This window comes from Leopardus geoffroyi, chromosome D2 (genome assembly GCF_018350155.1).
Source record: "Leopardus geoffroyi isolate Oge1 chromosome D2, O.geoffroyi_Oge1_pat1.0, whole genome shotgun sequence".
In the NCBI taxonomy this organism is placed as follows: domain Eukaryota; kingdom Metazoa; phylum Chordata; class Mammalia; order Carnivora; family Felidae; genus Leopardus; species Leopardus geoffroyi.
This window is the reverse complement of record NC_059334.1, coordinates 79,246,360-79,268,267: the sequence shown is the minus strand read 5'-3', so window position 1 is coordinate 79,268,267 and position 21,908 is coordinate 79,246,360. Positions and strand designations below refer to the sequence as shown.

General features: G+C 42.2%; 2 protein-coding genes across 2 annotated transcripts in view; one reads left to right on the top strand and one right to left on the bottom strand.

Moving 5' to 3' along the window:
* LOC123577447 (ATPase PAAT-like) overlaps positions 1–5,921 on the bottom strand; it is a 14,260-nt gene extending 8,339 nt beyond the window's left edge. Inside the window, exons 1-4 of the mRNA XM_045439760.1 lie at positions 5,590–5,921; positions 4,791–4,997; positions 3,706–3,778; positions 1,281–1,487 (exon numbers count right to left, since the gene is read on the bottom strand). Of these exons, the coding sequence (XP_045295716.1) occupies positions 1,281–1,487; positions 3,706–3,778; positions 4,791–4,997; positions 5,590–5,753 (651 nt within the window). The 5' untranslated portion in view covers positions 5,754–5,921. The remainder of the gene's footprint in view (positions 1–1,280; positions 1,488–3,705; positions 3,779–4,790; positions 4,998–5,589) is intronic.
* Positions 5,880–21,908, top strand: LOC123577449 (protein FAM24A-like). The gene is made up of 3 exons (XM_045439763.1): positions 5,880–6,163; positions 20,944–21,064; positions 21,591–21,908. Exons 1-3 carry the CDS (start codon positions 5,923–5,925, stop codon positions 21,763–21,765), a joined length of 537 nt encoding a protein of 178 aa, XP_045295719.1. The 5' UTR covers positions 5,880–5,922; the 3' UTR covers positions 21,766–21,908.

Below are 21,908 nucleotides of genomic sequence, written 5' to 3'. Positions count from 1 at the left end.
TGTTGAAAAGGCGATTGAACGGGACCATCTTCCTTCCCCAGGGTGTCCCCCCAAACTTCCTCGCATGAAGCGGTGGGAGGAAAGCTAGTTACTACGCAGTGTCTATAGTATTAACCCGTGAGTGGTGACTGGGACAGTTTATGTAGAGTTTCTACATGCACAGAACACTCTAGAAGGATACACACCAAACTGTTATCAGCAGTTACCTCTGCTAGCTAGGATGATAGCTAGGAAAACACTTTGACGTTTTACTCAATAACCTTCTGCACGGATTCAAATTCATGGCAAAGAAAACGAGTACAACTTAAGGAATAAGACCTTAACATTTAAAGACATGTACCTCTCTCCAAAATAAATCTACCATCTTTTTTTTTCCCCAAGTCAAGTTTTTAAAAGATAGAAATCAGTCAGTGAACTAGTCATATTTAATCATTCATCTCTTCTATTTACAAAATCTTTTGCTTTTGAAAACTTTTTAAAAATCTTCAGTGTTTCTCCACAGAATCTTTGCACTGAAAGAGTTATTCTCCAACCACAGTGTGCATAAAATTAACATAGCATACTTGTTTAAAATACTGATTCCTGGATCCCACTCTGGGAGACTTAGTAGGTGGAAAAGTGTGGCCAGGATATGCATTTTGTAAACACTGGAAAGGATTATGATATAGGCGTTCTGTGGATCATACTTAAAAGACACACTATTCCTAAACCCTTTCAAATAGTAGTCTCAGGAGCTTGACAAGTTCTTCCATTATTCTCAATATTCCTTTACACAACTCTCCTCCAATTTCCTCTTTATCTCTATGCTTGAGAAAAACTTTCTAAATTGCTCAAAATAGTGCCTTATCTCCCAACAAGGTGCTAAATGAATAAATTCATGAAAAACTGTGAGGGTCTGTAGTAAGGTATTTTGTAGGAGGGAAAGTGTACAAAAATGCTATTTTACAAAAGCAAAGAAAAGATTTAAGTCAATACATGTCCTTATAAAAAGCCGTCACTCTGAAGTTAAACAAAAAAATTTTTTTTTACATTTATTTATTTTTGAGAGCAGAGACAGAACGTGAGCAGGGGAGGGGCAGAGAGAAAAGGAAACACAGATTCTGAAGTAGGCTCCAGGCTCTGAGCAAGCTGTCAGCACACAGCCCGAAGCGGGGCTCGAACCCATGAACCGTGAGATCATGACCTGAGCTAAAGTCAGATGCTCAACCGACTTGAGCCACCCAGGCGCCCGGATCACTCAAATATTTAAGAGTCCCTGGACAGAATCCATTTCTACCTACCTGCTGCTGAAATCTAACCATATCCATCAGTTGCTGAGCTCCAGGTGACAACTTTGACCCCATGGACTCCATGATAGTCTGGACCCTCCGGAGGTCTATCCTTGATCCTAGAGCAGGAGAGCTTGTTGAAGAACTGGCTGAAACCCGCCTCATGTGTACCACAACTTTACTGATGAACACACACTGCTTTTCACCAAAGGAGAGCAACTGTTATAAAACAAAGAAGTTTCAGAAAATAATATTAAAAACAATCATCATTTAAAGTTACTCGTTACTGAAGAGGGAAGCATTCAAGAATCAAAAAACTAAATACATTTTCATTTTTACATTTTCTCTAGCATAGTCATAGAAAAAAAATTCAAATTTATCATGAGGCTCAGAAGTATTTAAATAAAAAAGCCCTTTCAAAGTAACAGACTACACATAAAATAGCAAATGGGGATGGGAAACATAAAATAACATTTACTCAGTTTTTTTTAAGGGATTAAAAATAAACTGTACCAATCTGAGAACTTAACATACTGCAACTTGCAATGTAAATATAAATATTTAAAGCAAAATAAGGCTGTCTAGAGCCCATGCTACGTTGCTTCTGAAATACTAAATGTAAGTCAGTACTTTAGAAGTTAGAACTGTACGGGAATGTCAAGATGATCTAATATATAGCTTGATAACTTACATATTTAAAAAATGAGTGCACGGTGATTTTCTAACTTGTCAAAGGACACCCAGGTAGTAAAGGTCAGAACTTTGGACGTAGCTCTGCCAGCTTTTACCCCAGTAGTTTTCCCAATGCTTCACGCTGCCTCATTTTGCCCATGTTTCTGAACCAAAAGACATTTTATGTGTGATATGGACAACAAAGTAGCAAAGTGGAAAGGGAATAGGATTTAGAATCAGACAGAACTGGGTTCAATGACGACTCTACTTAGAGCCTGTGTGATCCTGGGAAAAGGCAAAAACCTGAAATCAGGAGTAAAATGAGGGAGGGTAATAACGATTTCATAGTTGTTCTGAGAAGTACGTGTTAAAATTTCCAGTACTGACCACACTGATTAAGGGCTCAAAACTGTGCACCAGTAGCTATTATTTTTATTTTAATTTTCATATGTTATTGCCCTGGAAGAAGTCCCCATAAGATCCCCCTAAATGAAACAGGTCCTTGCACTCCCTCCTACTTTCACAGAACAGTCACAAAACATTCTCCTTCAGAGACACACAAGCCCATGTATCACACAAAGACACAGGTGAACACAAATCCACGATCAAAAAACTCAGTGCGACACGAAAGATCGGACTGTCATCGACAACTAAATAAACATCTCATCAAATTTATACATCTACATTCCAACCTCCATGTGGAGGTTTTTTTTTTAATGTTTATTATTTTTGAGAGAGAGACAGAGACAGAGAGCAAGCAGGGGAGGGACAGAGAGAGGGAGACACATTATCAGAAGCAGGCTCCAGGCTCTGAGCTGCCAGCACAGAGCCCGACACAGGGCTCGAACTCACTGAGAGATCATGACCTGAGTGGAAATCGAATGCTTAACTCACTGAGCCACCCACACACCCCAAGATAAAATATTTTAAAGATAAAAACAACTCAACGATTTACTGTCTTTAGTCTCCTTGTATAACCCACAAAGTAGGTCCAAACAGGTGAGGAAACTTGACCAAGGCTGTTTTGTTAGCAACAAAGCTCATTTAATAGTCAGGGCTTCTGATTTCCAGCTAAGTACTCTTTCCCTAGACTCTAATGACCTCATTAAAGTTCACTGTAACAATATTTTTCCTGCTGAAGACACCAGTCCAAATTTCTTGAACTCTGTACTGCCTTTGTCTGGAACTTCTCTGTGTTCTCTTTGGATGTTTTGGGACAAAAACTGTCACTTTCTTTGCACCTAAGTTCTACATAAAAATAAAAAAATGTATTTAAACTCAGTTTTCCAAGGCTTAAAGCTAAAAGTACGATACCATTATATTAATAATAGCACATGACATAGCATTGCCATAGTTAGTAAATGTTGATTTATTTTAAAAGAAGAACGTTGATAATTTTAAAGTTCATTTATTTATTTTGAGAGAAAGAGAGTGCAAGCAGGGGAAGGGCAGGGCAGGGGTGGGGCAGAGAGAGTTCCAAGCAAGCTCTGTATTGTTCAGTGCAGAGCATGATGTGGAGTTCAACTCATGACCCGTGAGATCACGACCTAAGCCGAAGTCAGAAGCTTAACCAACTGAGCCACTCAGGTGCCCTGAATTTTGGTAATTTCTTAGAGAAGAATTTCTTCTTCCATGTTTAGTATTTCTCAACTAAAACCAGGGACCACATTGGACTTACCACATTAGTGAGCTATCAGAAAATAAGTTTATGTAGTACAAAAACAACTGTAGTTTTCAAATTAGTTATAATTTAGTGATTACTTACCTTTATTTTACAAGCATGTGTGGAGAACTCCAATTTTAGATATTTTTTGTACAAAATAATCTTTTCACCTTCACTAAAAATAAAAAAGAAATGAATTTTAAAAATTTTCACTCATTATCACTTTTAACAGTTACGTTTAAAAATGAAGGTTTCCAGGACAATACATAAATCCTGAGATTCAGTTTTCCTGGTAAGACATAAAGAACTGTAGGTTCATACTGAGTTGCACTGGATAAAAAGACTACATCTGTCACTTACTACCTATATAAGATAACAAATGTATAATCATGTAGCACAGAGCATATTTTAAAGCTCAATAAACATATCCATCATTTCCAACATTATGTGGTATAATAAAACCGTTCATAGCTTCAATTTTATTAAAGAAAGATTAGGACAGAATCTTTTTAAGAATTCGGAAAAAAAAATCAAAAGTATAATAACACATTCAATATACTTGTATGGCACAGTCTGGGGTTTGTGCACTATTTGTAGGGCTTCCTACAAGAATGTGTTCAAAGTTCCAGCCTAATTAATTTTTGGAAAACAGACCATTCTGAGTTAAGAAGAGAGACAAGAAACATTTATCACAACTTCGATTCTAATCAAAGTCCTCCACTAACTAGCTATGATGTTCTACCAACTTATCTGCCTTCTGTTAGCTCCCAATTTCCACATTTATAAAAACTCCTGAGGGGCCCCTGGGTGGCTCACTTGGTTGAGCACCAGACTCTTGGTTCTGTCTCAGGTCATGATCCCAGGGTCATGGGATTGAGCCCCGAATGGGGCTCTACCCTGAGTGTGGAGTCTGCTTAAGATTCTGACTCTCTCTCCTCTTCTGCCCCTCTCCCCCACTCACACTCATTCGCTCTCTCCAAAATTAAAAAAAAAAAAAAAAAAACCAACAAACTGGGCTCATGTACACGCCAAGATTCCTGGCGCCTAAACTTCTATTCCTGCTGGTATGTTTTTCTCTTCTCTCCCTTAGTGCTGGCCTCAATGTCAGAGAATCAGTAAACACCACAAACGCTGGGGAAAAACAACACTGCTTGGGGGGAACACTTCTGCATGAACAAGTTACAAACCTGTTATCCAGATCACTACAAACATTCTTGCCCCTACTGGTTCCACAGTACTCCTCTCCTAAGTATACTTCCATATTTCTTGCGGAACTTAAAATGCCAATAGAAACGATCTCTTCACCTCCGTTAGGGTCACATCTCAGGTGAAGGAAGCAGGGGTTTTCATCTTGGTCACTGTTGAGGCTTCTTTTCAAAATCACCAGATCTTGGCTGAAAAGAATTGTTCAAACTATCACACAGTGCACCTGTCTGAACGCTGCTCACGACCCTCCTATTGGGCCACCAGGACTTCTTCTAACTCACTCGCATTTACCACGGCGGTCCCCGCACCCTCCCAAGCACCCAACAGACGCTCAAGACAGATTCACAAGGAGATGGGCACGCCACCCACCGGGGTTTTCCCCTCTACTTTTTCCTCGGCTGTGGATTCAAGCCTCTGCAGTCCTTCTCCTTCAACATAAAAAGTTCCCTGGGCACCTACTGTGCGCACAAGAGTGGGAAGCAGAATGCAATAAAAGGCAAACGCGGCTCTTTCTCATAATTAAGTTGATGGGGATTCTCGACAGTTCGTTTTTCTAACGCCCCGTCGGGTCGACAACAGAGAGGCCTCCGTCGGGTAGCCTGGGGGAGGGAGGCGGACCCCGGGGGCGACCCGGCGGAGATGCGGGGCCCCCGCAGTCAGGTCCTTCCCGCACCCCGGGCCCCCCACCCTCTCTCCGCTCGGCCCCGCCTCCCCTCCCGGCTCCCCCAGGAGCGCGACCATCCTGGCGCCGCGGCCCGGGTCCCCGCCGGCCCTGCTCACCCCGAGTCAGGCGGCGCCAGCAGCTGCTCCCAGTCCAAGTCCGGGGCGCCGACACCAGCCCGGGTGAGATGGAGACTCCGGGCCAGGGCTCCGCAGGCAGCATCCCAGGAAGAGGCCAGCATCGGGCGGCGAGTCACTCCCGCCTCCTCCGCCCGGGTGTCCATGCTGCAGCCGCCAGCCGAGGCCAAGCCCGGAACCTCTCTTCCACCGCTTGCGTTTCCGCCAGAGCAGACGGAGGTGAAAAAGCACAGCGCCTTCCGGCTCGGCAGGCTTCAATTCCAAGACCAGCCGCTCCTTGTCCAGTGGGGAAAGAACTAGGTGCCGGAGACGCGCATGCGCGCGCCAGCCAGCTTCAGCAACGCGGTTCCAAACCTGCCGGGGAAGAGCTCAAGGACGGAGCATGCGCTCCGACGGCCCCTCGGCCTAAGAAAGGAGCTGTGCGCAGGCGCGGGGCGAGACTGGCGGGAACGCAGGCGGATTTTTCGACGTTGGTCCGAGGAAGTAGCAGGCGGTGTGGACGACGGTTGTCTGGCCGCCCGGGAGGGTTGGTCCTTCGAGGAGAGTCCATCGTCAGGTAGGAGTGGTGCCGTCGCTGCAAGCGACTTGGAGGCCCTGCTGCCGAGCCTCGCTGTGCCTGCGGTGGACGCCGTGGCCTTCCCGCCGACCGCAGACTCTGGGCGGTGGGTGGGGCCGTGCGGTTGGGGTTTCTTTGACCCCCACGCGGTCCCCCAGCACGTCGTCCCCGCGGGCGGCGGGTGCGTGGATGCCGGCAACTTGGCTTTAGCAGGCGGAGGTTTGCACGGTGTCACCGGGCTGCAGTGCAGCCGGGGCGCCGGCCGGACGTCGCCCTGTCGGTGAGTCGCTGGCGCCAGGGCGGGACGGCGGCGGGGTGACCTGGCGCCTTCCAGCCTCGGCGCTGGAGGGGAGGTGTGGAAAGCGGCCAGAGAGGCGGCGGTGGCTGTGAGCAGAAACCTGTCCCGAGCAGAAGTGGGACCCTTCTGGTGCTGGTGGAGTGACATCTGAGCTGGGACTTGAAGGCCCTTTAAGCTTTGATTCCGGGAAAAAGGAGCTGATGGAACTTTCTAGTTGCCCCATGGGATAGGAAGGTAACTGGGGCTTCTCTGCTCCGTCCTGTCAACCTTACCTTGTAAAAGAACTGGAGAATTAGATTCAAATAAAATTGGAATGTCAGCATTCTTCGTAGTTGGGCTGTCAGCCATGTATTTATGGTGGCATTCAGTCTGGAAAGTAGAAATCTTACTCTGCGCCATATTAATTTTGTTTTAGGACTCCATGTTCTGAGTTTTTTGTTTCAGTGCAAAATAATTTTTTTGTTTTTCTTGAGTTCTTGAGTTATGTTACAATATGTGCCCAGTGAGAATACGGATTTCCTCATGCGCGCAAGTGGAGTGTTCTTGTAAAAAACAAAAAACAAAAAACAAAAAAACAAAAAAATCTTTGCCTTAACAGAAATGGCCGGAAGGGAAGAGCATCCCCAGGTTTCCAAAAGTTCTAGTTTTTCCACTTTTCTTTCGCAAAGGCCTCCATTAGTGCCTGTTTTTGATGACCGAAAGAAATGTGAAGAGGTTATTTGCTGTTAGGAAAATAAGACCTTGCTGTGTTAATGTAGGGCTTTCATAAAAGCTAGGTGGTGTCGTGGGAATTTTGGGAAAGCAGGAGATACTTGTACAATACCCTTTTCATTCTTTTTATCTGTGGAGTGGTGTTAGAAAAATTGGAGTGTAATTTTTTGTGAGTAATGTTATCCAGAGTGTATATTAGAAGGATTTACCAAGATTGAAAGAGAAACCCCACCGAGGGATCTGATATGTACAGCAATCAGAAAGTTAAAAGTTCTTAATTGTAAGTGTCCTAGTTTTCATGTTTGTAAAGATGAATCTAGACTGATTCTAAGGTGTCTAAACAGTTTTGTGTGTGTGTTTCTCCCCCCTCCCATGTCCGGCTTCCTATGGTCATAAGTTAACATTGATCCATGGTAGCCTATTTGGACAGTCCCCAAAGGAAAATACTCTTTTTCAGAGTTCAAGTTAATGAATAAGATCAATATTACCAACTGGGTGTTGACTTACATAAAACTGAAAGCTGTAGGTCAGAAAACTATAGAGTTCTGTGGTCCTTCCCTTTCTTTCATTCCCATATATCCAATAAACCACAAAGTCTTGATTTCTTTTTCTTTCTTTTTCTTTCTTTCTTTCTTTCTTTCTTTCTTTCTTTCTTTCTCTTTTTTTCTTTTTCTTTCATTCTTTCTTTCACTCTTGCTTGCTTGCTTGCTTTTTTAAAAGAAAAACCTTCCTGTCTTTTTCCACCTCTGCCTCTTCATTCTCAAGCACTAACTTTCATTTGAATAATCCCCAGAGTTTGTTCACTGGTCATTAGCTTTCATTTTCATCTTCTCCATTTCATTCTTCGCACTGTCCTCTGATTGTCCTGCTCCTGAGTCACCATCGTCTTTGTTCATTAGCTTAGCATATAAAGCCTTTCATACTCTTGTCTCCTGCCTGCATTCTGGTCTCTTCTACCTTTGCACATGCTTTTCTCTCTACCTACAATGTTTGTTTGTTTGTTTGTTTTGTTTTGTTTTTTGGATAGCAGGGAAAATCCTCTTTACTGTTGAAAACCAAGTATAGACCTCCACTGCACTACAGAATTAATTACTAATTTTTCTGTACTACACTTAGAAGTTTTAGGTACTATAACTCCCTTGTGGTTTGGGACTTTATGAAATAATTCTCATATTTGTGTTCCTTACCATCTGAATGATTATTGAGATTAGAGATTATTTTATACTTGGTTGGACATATTCAGAATATGTTTTTGCAAGGAACTGATAAGGGTAGCAGTATGAGTTCAGAACTTTATTACAATGTAAGAGGAGCAGAAAAAGGAGAAATGAGTAAATTCAATCTTATGCTTTTTTTTTTCAAAGCTAGAATGGTGGTTGCTGAGATTACCTTGGTTTTAATGTGCTACATTACTCTTGTCATGAATTGGAGATTTTGTTTTTGTTTCCCCCCCCCCCGCCACTTCAGATAAAGAATAAAACATTTTTAAAAACTTCCCACCGATATCACAATGTAAGTTTTTGGCTTAGCTATTTTATTTTATTTTATTTTATTTATTTTAATATGGAATTTATTGTCAAATTGGTTTCCATACGACACCCAGGGCTCATCCCAATAGGTGCCCTCCTCAGTGCCCATCACCCACCCACCCCTCCCTCCCACCCCCATCAACCCTCAGTTTATTCTCAGTTTTTAAGAGTCTCTTATGGTTTGGCTCTCTCCCTCTCTGACTTTTTTTTTTCCTTTCCCTTTCCCCTTGGTCTTCTGTTAAGTTTCTCAGGATCCACATAAGAGTGAAAACATACGGATCTGTCTTTCTGTGTATGACTTATTTCACTTAGCTTAACACTCTCCAGTTCCATCCACGTTGCTACAAAAGGCCATATTTAATTCTTTCTCATTGCCAAGTAGTATTCCGTTGTGTATATAAACCACAATTTCTTTATCCATTCATCAGTTGATGGACATTTAAGCTCTTTCCATAATTTGGCTATTGTTGAAAGTGCTGCATAAACATTGGGGTACAAGTGCCCCTATGCATCAGCACTCCTGTATCCCTTGGGTAAATTCCTAGCAGTGCTATTGCTGGGTCATAGGGTAGATCTATTTTTAATTTTTTGAGGAACCTCCACACTGTTTTCCAGAGTGGCTGCACCAGTGTGCATTCCCACCAACAGTGCAAGAGGGTTCCCGTTCTCCACATCCTCTCCAGCATCTATAGTCTCCTGATTTGTTCATTTTGGCCACTCTGACTGGTGTGAGGTGATATCTCAGTGTGGTTTTGATGTGTATTTCCCTGATAATGAGTGACATTGAGCATCTTTTCATGTGCCTGTTGGCCGTCTGGATGTCTTCTTTAGAGAAGTGTCTATTCGTGTTTTCTGCCCATTTCTTTTAAAAAAAATTTTTTTTGAATGTTTATTTATTTTTGAGAGAGAGTGAGAGACAGAGCATGAGTGGAGGAGGGGCAGAGAGAGAGGGAGACACAGAATCCAAAGCAGGCTCCAGGCTCTGAGCGGTCAGCACAGAGCCCGACCAGGGGCTCGAACTCATGAGCCGTGAGATTATGACCTGAGCCGAAGTCGGACGCTCAACTGACTGAGCCACCCAGGTGCCCCTCTGCCCATTTCTTCACTGGATTATTTGGTTTTTGGGTGTGGAGTTTGGTGAGTTCTTTATAGATTTTGGATGCTAGCCCTTTGTCTGATGTGTCATTTGCAAATATCTTTTCCCATTCTGTTGGTTGCCTTTTAGTTTTGTTGATTGTTTCCTTTGCAGTGCAGAAGCTTTTTATCTTCATGAGGTCGCAATAGTTCATTTTTGCTTTTAATTCCCTTGCCTTTGGAGATGTATCAAGTAAGAAATTGCTGCGGCTGAGGTCAGAGAGGTTTTTTCCTACTTTCTCTTCTAGGGTTTTGATGGTTTCCTGTCTCACATTCAGATCCTTTATCCATTTTGAGTTTATTTTTGTGAATGGTGTAAGAAAGTGGGATAGTTTCATTCTTCTGCATGTTGCTATCCAGTTGTCCCAGCACCATTTGTTAAAGAGACTGTCTTTTTTCCATCGGATATTCTTTCCTGCTTTGTCAAAGATTAGCTGGCCATACTTTTGTGGGTCTAGTTCTGGGGTTTCTATTCTATTCCATTGGTCTATGTGTCTGTTTTTGTGCCAATACCATTCTGTCTTGATGATTACAGCTTTGTAGTAGAGGCTAAAGTCTGGGCTTGTGATGCCTCCCGCTTTGGTCTTCTTCTTCTTCAATATGACTTGGCTATTCAGGGTCTTTTGTGGTTCCATACAAATTTTAGGATTGCTTCAAGAAGAATGCTGGTGCAATTTTGATTGGGATTGCATTGAATGTGTAGATAGCTTTGGGTAGTATTGACATTTTAACAATATTTATTCTTCCAATCCATGAGCATGGAATGTTTTTCCATTTCTTTGTATCTTCTTCAATTTCCTTCATAAGCTTTCTATAGTTTTCAGCCCACACATCTTTTACTTCTTTGGTTAGGTTTATTCCTAGGTATTTTACGATTCTTTTTATAATTTTTTTTCAACGTTTATTTATTTATTTTTGGGACAGAGAGAGACAGAGCATGAACGGGGGAGGGGCAGAGAGAGAGGGAGACACAGAATCGGAAACAGGCTCCAGGCTCTGAGCCATCAGCCCAGAGCCTGACGCGGGGCTCGAACTCCCGGACCGCGAGATCGTGACCTGGCTGAAGTCGGATGCTTAACCGACTGCGCCACCCAGGCGCCCCGGTATTTTACGATTCTTGATGCAATTGTGAATGGGATCAGTTTTTTTATTTGTCTTTCTGTTGCTTCATTATTAGTGTATAAGAATGCAACTGATTTCTGTACATTAATTTTGTATCCTGTGACTTTGCTGAATTCATGTATCAGTTCTAGCAGACTTTTGGTGGAGTCTGTCGGGTTTTCTGTGTATAATATCATGTCATCTGCAAAAAGTGAAAGCTTGAATTCATCTTTGCCAATTTTGATGCCTTTGATTTCCTTTTGTTGTCTGATTGCTGATGCTAGCACTTCCAACAGTATGTTAAACAACAGCAGTGAGAGTGGGCATCCCTGTCGTGTTCCTGATCTCAGGGAAAAAGCTCTCAGTTTTTCCCCATTGAGGATGATATTAGCTGTGGGCTTTTCTTAAATGGCTTTTATGATGTGTAAGTATGTTCCTTCTATCCCGACTTTCTTGAGGGTTTTTATTAAGAAAGGATGCTGAATTTTGTCAAATGCTTTTTCTGCATCCATTGACAGGATCATATGGTTCTTTTCTTTTATTAATGTGATGTATTACATCGATTGATTTGCAAGTGTTGAACCAGCCCTGCAGCCCAGGAATGAATCCCACTTGATCATAGTGAATAATTCTTTTTATATGCTGTTGAATTCAATTTGCTAGTATCTTATTGAGAATTTTTGCATCCATATTCATCAAGGATATTGGCCTGTAGTTCTCTTTTTTTGCTGGGTCTCTGTTTCGTTTAGGAATCAAAGTAATGCCGGCTTCATAGAATGAGTCTGAAAGTTTTCCTTCCCTTTCTATTTTTGGAAAAGCTTGAGAAGGACAGGTATTATCTCTGCTTTAAATGTCTGGTAGAATTTCCCAGGGAAGCCATCTGGTCCTGGACTCTTATTTGTTGGGAGATTTTTGATAACTGATTCAATTTCTTCGCTGGTTATGGGTCTGTTCAAGTTTTCTGTTTCTTCCTGTTTGAGTTTTGGAAGTGCGTGCGTGCTTAAGAATTTGTCCATTTCTTCCAGGTTGTCCAGTTTGTCAGCATAAAATTTTTCATAGTATTCCCTAATAATTGCTTGTATTTCTGAGGGATTGGTTGTAATAATTCCATTTTCATTCATGATTTTATCTATTTGGGTCATCTCCCTTTTCTTTTTCAGATTGGCTTAGCTATTTTAAAGAGCAGTTTATTATTAACTTAGCATTTATAGTGTGAATCATGACTGACTATGTATTGTAACACAGTAGTTCTCAGATACTTTTGGCCTAGGACCCTTTACATTCTCATGGGTTGAATACTCCAAAGAGCTTTTGTTTAGGTGGGTTTATATTATTAATTAAAAAAAAAAAAATCAACACTTTTGGTTTCAGCTCTGACATGCCAAGAGTTTGGAATTCATCACAACTGTCTTTATCATAAGAGAAAAGCTGTTTCAACTGAAAATCAATGACTTTTAAAAAAATCTACCAGATAATTGAGGTCACAGGGCAAACAAAGAGCCACTCTGAAAACTGGAGAGAGGTAAATGCAGAAAATCACACTTGAGATTTGCTTATCAGGGACAGAATCTTCTGGAGGCAGTAACTTGTAGGAACACTTAAATGGTCATTAATAAATTGCTGGAAGCCAAGTGTGGACTAGCTAGCTAGGAGATGGAAACTCCTGAGAGCCCACATTTAGGAGGTCCCATACTTTTATGGGTTTTACTTCCAGGAACCCCACCATATTTACACAGTGAGGATTGGAGAAGAATCCCCTCAGGCTTTCTGTAGTGGGGAGGGGAAAGTAACCGTTTGGAAATACAGCCCACAGTATTCCTAAAAAAAAAAAAAAAAAAATTATGTTTATTTATTTTTGAGAGAGAGAGAGACAGTACATAAGTGGGGGAGGGTCACAGAGAGAGGGAGACACAGAATCTGAAGCAGACTCCAGGCTCCAAGCTGTCAACACAGAGCCTGACTCAAACCTATGAACCGTGAGATTATGACCTGAGCTGAAGTCAGAGGCTTAACTGACCTAGTCACTCAGATGCTCCAGCCCACAGTGTTCTTAACAAAGGTGTACCCTCAGGGGAAACCACCAGAGTCTTTTGTGACCTGAGGATAAGCAATTAGACTACTCTGACCCCTTTAGCCTTCCAGTCAGCAAGTAGGGGCAGGGGAAAAAAAAAAAAAAAGACATTTTTGATGGTGACAGGCTAGGGACTCAGGTATGCTAAAAATAGATTTAGTCATAAGATTCTGGAATGCCTTCCTTCCCCAGTGCCTTACCAATATTAATAGGGCTTCAGTATAAAAACAGATGACAGTTGAAAGAGTAGGATGCAGACTATTTTAAAAGAGTTTCTAGGGAAACCAAAGACGGGGGTGGGGGAACAAAAGCAAGAATACTGGAGGAAATTGAAGCCTCTGACACCTATAGTTACAGCAAACGTTAAACATAGCCTAACTTAACCAGATTAACATAAAATTCCACACTAACAACCTGATTACTTCAGTTCCTATACATTGCTCCAGATACATTATGTCTGGTTTTCAGCAAAACATAATGCATGCTAAAAGGCAAGAAAAACTTAGGCTGAAAAGACAAAGCAAGCATTAGAACCAGTCTTACACAGACACAGATTTGGGAATTAGGGTATTAACTGGCATAGTAGCATGTACTGCTAGAAGAGAATTTCAGTTTGGAAGATCCTTCCTATTTAGGGCAAAACCTGACTCTTTTCATGGCAGTTGCCAGAACCATAGCAAGGTCCTCAGCTGAGCAGGAGTCTGAGGGTAAAGATGAAGATCCTGGGAGCAGAGCAGGAGCTGTGGAAGAGGTCTGGAGATGGAACCTGGGCCAAGTAAGGGGGTGCTCACAGGCTTATTCCAGTAGCCTGGAACCTGGGCTGCTTTCTGCCACAGATGTGCAATTTACAAGTAGCAGGGTGTTTGCAACCACCTGCCCCAGGCGAGAGCCACAGGATGGGCACTTGGCAAAGTAAGGGGTCTGGGTGAAAGTCCTTGTGGGTGTCAATGATGAAGAATTTGCCAGGAAAACAAACCCTGTAACCTGGATCACATCACAAAGTTCAACTCCTGGATTCTGCATACAGCCACCGCCTACTTTTTGCCATCTGGAACACATGGCCCCTCCCACCACTCTGAGTACCTTTTTTTTTCTTTCTTTTATTAGGAGAGAGTGCACAGGCATGCTCACAAGAGGGGCAGAGGAAGAGGGAGAGAGCCTGCCATGGGGCTTGACACTGGGCTTGATCCCATGATCTTGAGATCATGACCTGAGCCAAAATCAAGAGCCAGACACTGAACTGACTGAGCTACCCACCTGCCCCACTCTCAGTACTCCTGACCAATCACTACATGTGAATTGCCAATGAGCACTTAGGATGAAAATATTAACAATAACCAGGCCCTTCCCTAAATGAAATGCAACTGGTTTGCATATCTTTCAGCTCCAAGCCAAAATCAAAGCCTCTGGATGATAGGTTTAGTGGGCACTGTGAATGGGGCACACATCATTTCAGAGGGTTGAGGGGGTAGAAGGGCATTGGACCTGGGAGGAGTGGGCTGGAGGGATAGATCACAGAACCAGGCCTTAGTTCCTGCCCTGCCAGTGACTTGCTAGGGGACCTAAGGGAGTCACTTCTGCTCTCTGTGCTTCAGTTTCCTCATCTGTCCAAGTCTTAGTCATTGTCTTCTGGCCATCTCCAGTGAAGATCAGAAAAATACTGCTAAAACATATTGGAAGTAATAAGGTCAGTAGCTTAATGTTGCTGACTAATAAGTAATGAGTAAAATATTATATTTTAATGTTTATTTATTTATTTTGAGAGAGTGGGAGAGGGACAGAGAGGGAGAGAGAATCCCAAGCAGACTCCACACTGTCAGTGCAGAGCCCAACACGGAGCTCGATCTCATGAAAGTGGGGTCATGACTTGAGCCAAAATCAAGAGTTGGACGCCCAATTGATTGAGCCACCCAGAAGCCCCTAAGATATTCTGAACAATAAATGAAATAATAATGCTCATGGTTTCTGTTTTGTCCAAATTTATTGCTCTGTCTGAATTTAGAGGTTTAGATCAGGCAAGTTGTTATCAGATTGACAAAATTCATATGTGGGTCATTGCCCATGAATGTGTCAGCACCTAGTGGACTCTAAGCCCTCTGTTTGATATTGGGGATCCTGAGTTTCTGCCCGGTGAAACACATCTTGATCCAAGGCAAATTTTCAATGTACAGACTCCTCAAACGGCAACTAAGTAACCACAGGAATAAAAGGAAACCAAGAAATGAAGTGGTCATCTCTGTAGGGAAGGTCTACATAACTTGTCTATTTAATCATGACTAAGCTCATTCGAGAACATGGCCCTCAGAATAGTTGCTGCTTCGATGGAGGGCATAGAAAAGAAGCTTGGAAAAAAACATTTTTGTAAGATAAAAATCAGAAAAACACCCCACAGTTAATTCAACTCCAGAGTATTGGGTTCAGTGAGAGTGAACATAGTAGGTTCCTGTACTCAAGACAAATGTCTGTTCAGAGTTAAAACAGGAACTGGAAATCCTTATGGCAAATGAAACTCAAATTAAAATTTTTATGTTTATTTTTGAGAGACAGAGCATGAGCAGCGGAGGGGCAGACACAGAATCCAAGCAGGCTCCAGGCTCTGAGTGGTCAGCACAGACAGAGCCTGACATGGGGCTCGAACTCATGAGCTATGAGCTCATGACCTAAACTGAAGTCGGATGCTTAACTGACTGAGCCACCTAGCGCCCCTGGGATTCAAATTTTTAGAGAGGTACAAGCACGTGTCATGGATACAGAGGAAAACGAGCAATTAACATGGGAGACAGATGGGAAGCAGTGAAGAATTTACCGAGGATGTTGCATTGAGTAAAGCCCTGCAGGGTTAGTATTACGGCAGATAGAGGAGGAAAGGGACTGGGAGAGCCATCTAGTCAAGGCTCAGTGGCATGAAAATGCATGGCGTATGGGGAAATGCAGTGGGAGATGAAGCTGGAAAGATAGACTGTGTGGAAAGGTGGACAGGGCCCCATCTAAGAGGACATGTGAAGTGCCTGGGACACAAGATTTAAGGAGGCATTCACTTTCAGAGGCAGACAAGTGCAGGATTGGCACAGTGACTATGGCCATTAAGTAGAGGATTGATTTCACCCTCTCCCATATAAGCATTGTCAACAATAGCTAAACAGAGCACAAATGTCCATTGACTGATGAAAAGATAAAGAAGATATGGTGTGTGTAAAGAATGAAATCTTGCCATTTGCAGCAATGTGGCTGGAGGTAGAATGTGAAATAAGTCAACCAGAGAAAGACAAATAACATGATTTAGCTTGTGGAATTTAAGAAACAAAACAGATGAACGTGTGGTTGGGTGGGATGGGGGGAGGGGTGGGGAGAAGAAAGGGAAACAAACTACAAGAGACTCCTGATAATAGAGAACAAACAGGGTTGATGGAGGGAGGTGGGTGAGAGATAGACTAGATGGGTGATGGGTATTAAAGAGGGCACTTGTGATGAGCACTGGGTGTTGTGTGCAAGTGATGAGTCACTGAATTCTGCTTCTGAAACCAATATTGTACTGTATGTTAACTAACTAAAATATAAAAATAAAAACAACAAAACCCCAAATCTTCCGTACGAGGGACTTCTGCTTCTGGGGTGTACTTTTATGCTTTCTACCAAGTGTGACTAAAAATCCTGGATATTATGTATAAAACAAACACAAGGCCTTGACAGGTGGAGAGAAGAAAACAGACAAGTTAGGAAACTTGAAATCCAAGGAACATGGTGGTGAGCTCTCTGGGTTTTGTTACTGCCTCATATTTCCAGACTTGGAGATGAAGAAGCAGCAACCTGGAAACACCAATGGGTGCAGACAAAAACAAACACAAAAAACAAAAAAAAAATACAAAAACAAACAACAAGCCAACAAACCACAAAAGCAAGACCCTGTTGTCTCTAGCCAAAGGACCAAAAAAAAAAAAGGGGGGGGGGTGGGGGGAGCCTGACAAGACAGGGAGCCTGTATTCCAGCCAAATATCCCAGAAAAAAACTGTGGCTCACCCCCAGCCCCCCTCCCCAGTAAAGACTTAGCCTGGACTTTCACTCTCCCCAGGCTATAAAGTATTGTCCCAAATCACCCCTTCCTGCCAGACTAGTGTCAGAGAACACTGGGTAATAACACCCCCATCGTGGAGATCTTGGGAAGTGTGAACTTTTCGTTTTGACCCAGTGATAATGAGGCACCATTCCGCTTAATTGCTGGGGTAGTATCAGAGAAGGCTTACTGGAAATTCAGGACTTTCACCTCCTGAATAAGACCACCTCCACTGCGGTATCAGTGGAGACCAAAACATGAGGGGATTTTTCTGTGGTCTTCACAGATCTAGTTGATCTCCTTGAGGTAAAATTCATGAAAGTGGCTCCCCTCCCAGATGAAACTTGGGACCCCAAGAATTTGTTTCTTCCATGCTGGTCCTCATTCAGCCTCCAGCAATTTATCAATTACCATTTAAAAATTCCTATCAGTTGCTGACTCTAGCAGTGGCTTCTGCTTCTGAGAAGCTGTGATTCTCTATATTCACCAGTCTCTTCAGTTTTGGGGTGGCTAGTTGCCCTGTGACTTCAATTCACTGGTTGACCTAGGAAGACATTATGATTATCAATTTGTTCAGCTTTTTTCTTATTTTGAGGATGGCAACTCCCAAGCTTTTTACATGTTGTGGTGGAACAGGAATTTCTGTGTTGATTTTTATTCATCCTTTTTTTTTTTTCTGTTCCTCAGACTGGATATTCTCAATTGACCTATCTGTGAGTTCACTGATTATTTCTTCTGCCTGCTCAGATCTGCTGTTAAGCTCTTCTCATGAATTTTTCTCAGTTACACTTTCCAACTCCGAAATTTCTGTTTGACTCTACTCATTTCTCTCTTTGTTGATATTCTCCATCACAGTCATTATTCTCATACTTTAGTTCTTTAGACATGGATTCCTTTGAAAATATTTAAAATAGTTGATTTAAAACCTGTGTCTAGTAGGGCCAATGTCTGGGCTTCCTAAGGAAAGTTTTTTATTAATTACTTCACTTTTATCAGCCATACTTTTGTTTTTTCTTTCTTTCCTTCCTTCCTCCCTTCCTCCCTTCCTCCCTTCCTCCCTTCCTCCCTTCCTTCCTTCCTTTTTCTTTCTTTTCTTTTTTTCTTTCCTCTGTCTCTCTTTTTTTTTTTTTTTTTTGCATGTCTTGTAGTCTCAATGAAAACTAGACATTTAAAATAATACAACATGGCAACTCTGGAAATCTGATTCTGCCTGCTATCCAGAGTTTGCTTTTGTTTGGTGGCTTCTCAACAAATTCTATAAAATCTGTAATCTTTGTTGTATGTGGACACTGAAGTCTCTGTTGATTAGCTTAGTGATCAGCTAATGATTGGACAAAGATTACCTTAAATGCCTGGAACCAGTTAAATCCACTAGTCTTTCATGAGGGGCTCTGTGTGCGTGTTGGGGCATGCCTTTGACAATCAGCCAAGCAGTTGAAAACTCTGCTATAGCCTTCACTTTTTGCTTGGAAAAAGCCTCAAGGTCAGTCAGAGGTGAATGCTTAGGGCCATCTCATGTCTTTCTTGAGTATGCTCACAGCCTTAGACATGCACACAACCCTACACCTGTGCATGGCTTAGAGTCCCAGGAATATATCGGAGCTTTTCAAAACTCCTATGGACATCTAATTTACCAACTTTTCCTTTAAGCTGTTTGGCTACTCTGTGATTTGCCCCAAATGTTATCCACCTACCTCAGGCAGCCAGGAAGTTAAAACTATTGTCTGTAATTGTTTTTGCCAAAATCCCCTTAGAAGATGACTTTTGCATTGGGTGAACTCTTACATTATGTCAAATAACAGACAGATAGCTTTGCAAGTGAGGATTTTCAGGTAACCAGCACACAGGTCAAATAATGACAGTTCTTTGGGAATAAGGCTTTGATAGAGCTTTACCTCTATTTTCCCTTTGGTGGCTGCATTGGAGCCTGGGCAGTTATTTTCAAGGTTGCCATGGAGCTGGAGAGTGAAGGATGGAACAATGCCATAAACCTTGCTGTTTATACTAAGATTCAGTTCTTCTTAAATGTTTCCTGAGCTGCACCAAGCTTTTAATTTTCGGAGTCTGAAAAAGTCAGTTTTTCTGCTAGATTCCTCATTGCTTTTAGAGAGGAAAGAATTTCCAGAGGTCTTATGCCACTGCGTTTGTTGATAACTCCCCTGCTGTTTGTGATTCCACCCAGGGTTTGGACAAAGCAACAAGGAATAACCCTTCATAGTTAAAATAGTTTCCTCGTTTAATTGAACGAGCTTTGTTAGGTGTGAGTACTTCAAAATAATAGAATCCTGATTTATAACAGGCATCCTATTCAAATTACTTTTTGAAATCTTTTTGCCTTAGCCAAGAAGTATAATGTCCCAAAGTCTGTTAACCTATATCTGAGTCCTGTAGAATGACTACAACTATATATTATTCTATTGTGTTGCCACAACATAAAGTCTACCCAGTCTTCTATAATTGAACTTTTAAATATATGAGTATTTTTAGATATTAGACTCTCCACACTACCACACTACTGTCATTTTACTTTATTGAAATCCCAGATTTGCTTTTGATTAATGGTCAAGCCCTAAAAGGTTCTCTGAGGGAAGAAAACTTAAAAAGGTGAGACTGAGAGTAAATTATTTAGAATAGGATTTGGACATTCGTCTTGCTGTTGGTCCTAACATATATCTGAACATGGAATGGAATTCAGAACTCTGTGAAAGGGAGTTGGTGTCTGAAGTGTTGATGTCACACAGCCCATGTATGGCCTGACAGGCATAGAAGTTGGAGCTGGACATTGGCTGTGCATTCTGCCAGCTCTCGTGGAGACTATGCATCTAAAAATAAGCTCTTCAAACTTCGTATCTTAATTACTCCTAACAGGGATAATTAGAACTTTCTTTCTCAAATTAAAAGTTTGAGAAATTCCTGATAAGATGTACTGTTCCCTAAAGTTTATATTAGTTGTAATTTTGTTTTACTGCCGGCGTTCATCGAGCATGGAAGAGTTAGAAAATAGTAAGTATGGGGGCGCCTGGGTGGTTCAGTCGGTTAAGCATCCAACTTCGGCTCAGGTCATGATCTCGCGGTCTGTGAGTTTGAGCCCCACGTCGGGCTCTGTGCTGACAGCTCAGAGCCTGGAGCCTGCTTTGGATTCTGTGTCCCTGCCTCTCTCTGCCACTCCCCCACTCATGCTCTGTCTCATTCTGTCTCTCAAAAGTAAATAAATGTTTAAAAAAATTTTTTTTTTAAAAAAGGAAAAAAATAGTATGTTTTGGCAGTTGGATTATTTATTCTTCAGTCCTTCCTCACTTTCCCCCAGTTTCAGGGAATAAGGTTAAACAAATTGCGTATTCCAGAAAAACTGGATTTCCTGGGAGGATTTAGAAGGAAAAATGGCAGTTGTCAGTGGAAGAATAGAAAACTGTTTTCCTGAAACATGCATCACTTACAAAATGGATTTGTATATGATCAGCATTGTTGAACATAACCTTTTTAAAAAGTCATCCCCTTAATCGTTCCCATAGATTTTTTAGCTTGATATCGAGTGAGGACTTAATTCTGAATCTGAAAATGAATATATCTCAGGAAATCCAGGTATTTGGGACTAAAACCATTTGTTTAGCTGCGCATTACTTCCTGTGAAAGGAAGAATGGGACTCTTCCACGTTCTTCTTTCTTTCTGGATTTTGTATTTCAGTCTCCTCTCATTCAAACATAAACCCTTTCCCCCTCTCTGGGCCAGCGTAGGGTCCTAGGCTTTCTGGGAAGACTCATTTTGCATAAGGATCCATGGTTTGGGTTTCATTCTTTTTCCACTAGAGGAAGCTGCTGGGGTCGCTAGGTGGGTATGTGGGGAGGGAGGCCACATTCACTGCTTGCCTTCGCTTCTCTGCCTAGATAAGTCTACTAAAGTCAACACAATAATTATGTTCAGCATTGCTGGCGGTATCCTGGTGGCCATGCTTGTGCTGATGGCTGTTGTCATCTGTCTTTACTACAAAGTAGCCAACGCATTGAAGTGAGTGATGTGGGTAAGAGTGAAAAATACCCCCTCAAATAGGATAGCTGGGGCTCTCTGCTTGAGCAAGGTCATTCCTTGCCCTGTGGCCCCACCCTGGGTGAGGCCAGGAAGGGCAAGTGGGTTGGAAAAGGCAAAGGCAGGTGAGTGTAGAACCTTGGTTTTTTTCCCCTTCTGGCTTAGGGCTGTGAGCTCATAAGTAGAATGTTCTCGGCTGGGTGGCTGGGTGCTGCTTTGCTTCACGTACCCTCACTGAGTTGACCCTCTTCCCAATCACGCTCTGCACTTGATGGGCCTGTAGTGATCTCCTTTATTTGCTGCAACCTGATTTTACATTTCTAACAATCCTAGGAGAGGAGGGGGTTAGATAGGAACTTGGGACAGGGCCAGAGGACTCTAGTTTGGGGCTGGTGTCATGTATTTAATTGGCTCCAGCCCTAAACTTCCCAGGTACCCCTGATAATAGTGACAAATGGATAGAGAAGAAAAATTGTAATCCTACACTTTACGTATGTCTTTTCTTAAGATGTTCAAAGGCACCTCTTTGTTTGGCCTTAAAAAATTCACCCCTGGACAAGGTCGCGGCCGCAGCCATCACTGCTGGGTCTTATCCCAACCTCCAATGCTGTGACGAATGTAGCTTGTATGCCGACTTTGATTCCCTGCCACCATGCTTCTGTGACGTAAACGAGGGACTCTGACTTGAGTGGGCACAAAAATCTTCATGCGCAGTCTTTCTTTCTTAGTAGAATGTTTTATTATTCAAGTCAAGTTTTATAATGTTTACATTATGTATTATGTAACATATTTATGTACTTTTGAATAAATGCAATATTGAAAATAA

Bases quoted from the DNA above. Each gene is read 5' to 3' on its own strand.
- LOC123577449 (XM_045439763.1), top strand. From the start codon at position 5,923: ATGCGCGCGCCAGCCAGCTTCAGCAACGCGGTTCCAAACCTGCCGGGG. The intron at 6,164-20,943 runs GTAGGAGTGGTG...TTCTCTGCCTAG, and splicing joins CGAGGAGAGTCCATCGTCAG to ATAAGTCTACTAAAGTCAAC. The intron at 21,065-21,590 runs GTGAGTGATGTG...TCTTTTCTTAAG, and splicing joins AAAGTAGCCAACGCATTGAA to ATGTTCAAAGGCACCTCTTT.